The sequence below is a fragment of the Felis catus genome, chromosome E1 (assembly GCF_018350175.1).
Source record: "Felis catus isolate Fca126 chromosome E1, F.catus_Fca126_mat1.0, whole genome shotgun sequence".
Classification (NCBI taxonomy): domain Eukaryota; kingdom Metazoa; phylum Chordata; class Mammalia; order Carnivora; family Felidae; genus Felis; species Felis catus.
The window spans coordinates 14,571,574-14,576,914 of record NC_058381.1 but is presented as its reverse complement, the minus strand read 5'-3'; the positions used below and the strand labels follow the sequence as shown (position 1 = coordinate 14,576,914).

At 51.2% G+C, this 5,341-nt stretch overlaps 1 protein-coding gene across 13 annotated transcripts in view; it reads left to right on the top strand.

Moving 5' to 3' along the window:
- Positions 1–552: 552 nt before the first annotated feature.
- The window catches only part of SGSM2 (small G protein signaling modulator 2), a 38,729-nt gene continuing 33,940 nt past the window's right edge, over positions 553–5,341 (top strand). For 2 of the 13 annotated variants that reach the window (XM_045044038.1, XM_045044035.1), the window contains exons 1-2: positions 1,064–1,316; positions 4,772–4,847. In XM_045044038.1, the coding sequence (XP_044899973.1) occupies positions 1,260–1,316; positions 4,772–4,847 (133 nt within the window). In that variant the 5' untranslated portion in view covers positions 1,064–1,259. Of the gene's footprint in view, positions 737–1,061; positions 1,317–4,771; positions 4,848–5,341 lie in introns of those variants that run through there. The other 11 variants (XM_023244237.2, XM_045044036.1, XM_023244240.2 and 8 more) reach the window with 8 other exon arrangements.

Sequence of the window (5,341 nt, the reverse complement as noted above, 5' to 3'; positions counted from 1 at the left end):
CCTCCTTGCCCCTCCCTCCCCGTGGCGGGGCGGGGCTCACCGCGTCCTCTCGCGAGAGTCCTTCCAACCAGGCTCAGAAATAAGACTCCGGCGTCTCAGCAAAACCGCGGAGTAAACTTTTCCCACGCGGCGGTCTACGGCTGGGGGGTTTAAAAAGCTGGATGTAGACTCGAGGTTTAGCCTCTCAGCCCCGGAGGGCTTTTTTTGCTACCTGTATTTTCATTTTTTGCGCTATCTAGTTGCATCACCTTAGGCAGCTGTTGAAGTTTTTCCATTCGTGTGGAAGAGGGCTAAGCCCTTCCTGTCACCTAGATTTGTGCACGCCGCTCCTCAGTTTGCAGCAGCAGGTGTTACCACTTTGAGCAATCCTTTCTTCCTCTTATGGGCTGCTGAGGTCTAGAAGGAAAATCGCGTGGAAGGCTCCGTACAAGTTCCCGCTGATCACCGTTATCCCAACCCGCGCCCCCGCTCCAACAGAGCTGAAGGCAGGACGGTACCAGACAGGGAGAACTGTCCTTGACAGGCGAGCCCTCACAGGCAACTCAGCCTCTTCAATCTCGGGGTGACTGTGCTCCAGCTCCTCTTCCCACAAGTCTTGCAACTGAGGGCCACCGGCTGGCAGGGGGATTTAGAGGAATGATGGAGCTCTGGCCTTTCATCCAGGAGACTAACGCTAGTTTCCTAGAGAGCCAGACTCGAGGAGCGAATGGCCCAGCCCTTCCCGTCGGGAAAACGAGTGGGTAGAAATCAGGGAGCGTCTAGCTGGGTTGAGGCCAGCTCCGATGCGAGTGACTTTCCCTCAGCCACGGGGTCCAGAGCGCGCCAGCTACCGCGCGCAGTGCGGCGCGGAACTGGCTGCGGGAGCTCACAATGAGGGTTCGCGCCCTCGGGGCGGGAGCGGGCGCGTTGCCATGACAGCGGCCAGCTAGGCGCGCGCCCGGGGGCCCACCGCCCCCGGGCGCGCGCAGCCTCACCCCCGCCCCGACCCCCCCCGTCGCTGAGCGCACCCCCCCCCCTCCCGCCCCCGACTGTGGGAAGGGGCCGGGCCAGCCTCCTGACGTCTGTGCGGGGCTCGGAAGATGGCTGCGGAGCCCAGCACGGGGCAGTGGCTGCGGCGGTGGTGGCGGCGGGCGGGGAGCGCGGCGGCCGGGGGCTCCGCCTTGCGCGTGGGGCTCTGAGCGGAGAGGCGCGGAGGAGGCGAGGGCGCACGGGGGGCTTGGGGGACAGCTCGGCGTTGCCTCTCTGCCACCCGCCACACCATGGGCAGCGCGGAGGACGCAGTCAAAGAGAAACTGCTGTGGAACGTAAAGAAGGAGGTAAAGTAGGAGCAAAGACCCCCGGAGACTCACGTCCCTGCCCGCGCTGCCCGGCGGGGGGGACGCGGAAAGGTCCGTACCCCCCACCCCCCCGCCGGCACCAGCGCCCGCGGGCCTGGGCCGGGCGGGGGCGGGGTCCTGGACTGGCTGCGGCTACCGGCTCCCTCCCGGATCTGGGGCAGCACCCCTCCGTCCGAGGAGCCAGGCCGGCGCTCCGGCGCTTGTTTGCTCCGCGATCCCGCAGTTCCCCGCCCTGTGACGGCAACAGCGCTGGGAGACCAAGGTCGGGGGAGGGGTGGTGGCGATTTCTGGAGAAGTGGTGCTGCCCTTTCATTGCCCAAGCCGAATGGGCAGGGGCGGGGCCCCGCGAGGGCCTCAGCGCTAAACGCGTGGTTTGGGGGCTTAGCTTTGGTTTGCCCTACACCCAAGATTCAGGGATCCCTCTGGGAACTGAATCGCGGCTGCAGGAGGTTCGTCGCACACCTCGCTGCTTCTCCACGCCCACCTCCCTACCCAGAGACCATGGTGGGGGGGGGGGGGGGAGGTTAAGAATGCTTTTTTTAAGACTCAAGATTTTTTTCCCCGTTTAAGGATTCCCGCCCCACCCCAAATGTCAGAAAGAGAAAAAAGCTCTCCCCTCTACTAACGTCCTTTACCTTGACCCTGCCCTAAAGCCCATTTCAGTTTCATCGTGTTGGGGGGGGGGGGCGGGTACCCATATGAATGACTCACCGCACATGAGAGCTGGAGAGCTCAAACCTGCAGTATGGATTAGAATGGATTAGGCCTCGGGAACCATGAACTCCTTGCAACTACCTTTGTGGCTGCCTTCTACCAGATGTGCAAACTCCATGAGGGCAGGAAACCAGTCTGTTTTGTCCACTATTCTGTATCCAGGACCTGGCACACAGTAGTCATTCAATGAGTATTTGGTAAATAAATCTACTGATTTTAGAGACTGCAAGATCTGTAGGGATGTGTAACCTTGGAATACTCTGGACCTAACTCTGTGTGACTTGAAGAAGTTACTTAACCTGAGTCTTATTTTATTCATCTCTGAAAGAAGGATGATGATATATGTATCTCATATATTAAAGTTTGCCATAATGGTTCCTTTACCTCTTCCTAGAATTTCAGGATTGGAGAAGACTATGTGTTCTCATAAACTCCTGGAAGGCCCTAGATGGTTCTCCTGCATTAACTGTGGCCTGGCTGCTGTGCCCTACCTAACATTTATTTGTGCCCTTCCCTCTTGTTGGCAAAGTAGTCAAAGTCCTCACCTTTCCAGCTGTGTGTGAGAAGCTGCCTCACCACTTTTGTGTGAAGTGGCCAAGAAAGCATTTTAGGTCAGGAGTACATCAAATCAGCATTTCAACTAAACCCTGGTCTCCCCAAGCAAAAGGGCAATCCCAAGTCATAGTGATTATCCTCGGGAAACAAGCAGTCTAGTGACAGAGGCTCATATGAACAGTATAAACAAGAAGAAAAAAAGTAGCCATACCTAAACCATGGATGGATGTGCTAGGATTGTTGCTGTGCTCCAAATTTAGAGTTGGTCAGGGACGTAGGAAAGATTTCTGATACCATGATTCTTTTTTTCAATACTTAGAAGGCTTTTTATACTGCTCTAAGAATGATTCCTAAACAAATATGAGAAATGCCCAAAATATGCCACAGCTATGTATATTACCTGACAAAGTTTAACCTGCTCTGAATTCTTAGTTCCCTTCTCCCTTTAGCACTTGATTTAGAGAGAAATATATCCTTCCTCTTCCACAAGTAGAGGAAGTGGGGATAATTGTAGGCAAGGCTGGACTTTTCAATACAGAATTTCTGATACAATTCTAGAGTCATCTGTATGTCCTTCTAACCCCCAAATCTGCCCCACCGGCCTGTTTCAGATGCCCGCAGGTCTTTAAACTGTGACTTTATGCTCCGTTTAATACAAACACCGCTTGGCAAGTAACCTAGGAAGCTTTTAACAATTTAGAGTGCAGGATCAATCTGATTCCCCTCTACCTAACTGCTATCTGTGAGCAGTTTCAATAGGGAGAAGCCTCCAGGTCCTCCCTACCTCCTCTGCAGGCTTTAGAAGCTTTACCACTCTCCAAACTGTACAGTCCTCAGCAAGGGTCTTGGGAGCAAGGGCAGCATCGGAACACTGTATGCCTTGTCCAAAGAATGACAAAGACACGCTCTGCCCAGAGCTTACTTCATATAAGATTTTACAGTCGGGTTGAGGTAATCCATCTCTCTAATCTCCAGTATTAGTATCTGTTTCTTGGCAAATTCCCCCAGGACATCAAAAGTGCTTGACTTCTATGTTGGGAGCGACTAAAACCTCATACATTGCTGATGGGAGTGTAAATTGGTACAACCACTTTGGAGAGCTATTTGGCAAAATCTAGTGAAGTGGAATATACATATCAGAAATGCCTTGTCTGGAAATATAAATGCAAAAAATGAGCACCTATGTTTACTAAAAAACATATTTTTAATGTTCATAGTAGCACTATTCATGACAGCCCCAAATTGGAAACTACCTACGCACAGTTCATTGTGTGTTAACATAATGGAGAATGAACAATCCACAAGTACATACAATGTGAACACATCTTATAAAGAAATCCAGTCACAAAACACTACACACAGTGATTTTATCTATCAACAGTATGAAAATCCATAAAGAGACTCTATGCTGTTAGAAGTCAGGATAGCACATGTCCCTGAGGAGAGTAGTGAGTGGAAGGAAACATGACAGTGGGAGGTGCTCAGGGATGCTGGTCACATGTTCTGTCTTTCACCTGGATGCTGGTTTCACAGGTGGATTCAGCTTGTGAAAATCCATCAGGCTGTATAATTATGACATATACCCTTTTCTGTAGTTTTATGTACATCAATAAAAAAGTTGTGTGTATGTGCTTTTTAAAAAGGGCTTTCTTAAAGACAGATGTAACTGCTCATCTTACAAGGTACTTGGAAACTTTTATATCCATGTAGGAACCCAAAACATCAGGGTTCTATCTAGACAGAAAGAAGACTGGGCTTGCAAGCGTGTGGAGAGTGTCTCTGAGGCCTGGGTGAACGTTGAAGAAGTAAATGAGGGGCAGGTTGTTTACAGCCTATAATGAGCTAGTTTGTTCCTAACGGACAGTTTGCCCAAAAGCTCTTCTCCAGCTAAGTACACATGAGCAAATGGCATCCTGTCCGTCTTCTCCACAGCAAGGCACTTCCTCCTGGACTGGAACATCTGCACTGATTGCTTGGTGGATGACATCTCTCTTCCTGGTTGCCTTTCCAAGAAGACACTTGGCTTCCCCACCTCTCCCATCCCTATTTACTATCTAATCTGCAAGTAGAGTAGGAGATAGACCAGGAGAGCGGAGCCAAGCTATTTACTTGCCCACAACCCTTTGATCAGAAAAATCAGTAAGATGCTGCCCGTTTGTCCACAGGTGAAGCAAATCATGGAGGAAGCTGTCACCAGGAAGTTTGTGCATGAAGATAGCAGCCACATCATTGCTCTGTGTGGTGAGTGACTGGGGGCAGTGGGAAGAGGGTTTAGAACTGAGGACACTGTCCTGGGGCCAGGGAAAGAGGAGTGCTCAGGTTTAGTAGTTTTCAAATGTGGCTACAAATTAGAATCAGCTGTGAAGTCCTTGTGCTCTCCCTGGGCCCTGTCCCCAACCTACTGAATTAGGATCTCCAGGGCCAAAGGATTTGTATATGTATTTAGTTACCTTGGTCTTTAGTATGCATGTGAGTCACCCAAAGAACTTGTTAAAACACAGATTCCTGGGTCCCAACCCTGGAATTTCTGATTCTGATAGGTCTGGGGTGGGCCTGAGAATTGGCATTTCTGACAAGTTCACACATGGTTCTGAGCTTCTGGTCCAGGGACCACACCTTGAGAACCACTGACCTAGGTGATTCTGGTCTGGGAACTGCTGCTCTGGTTTATGTTTAACTTTGGGGAAGGGTTTGTGTTTCCGAATGCTTTCTGTGCCACATCTACTTTCTTTTTT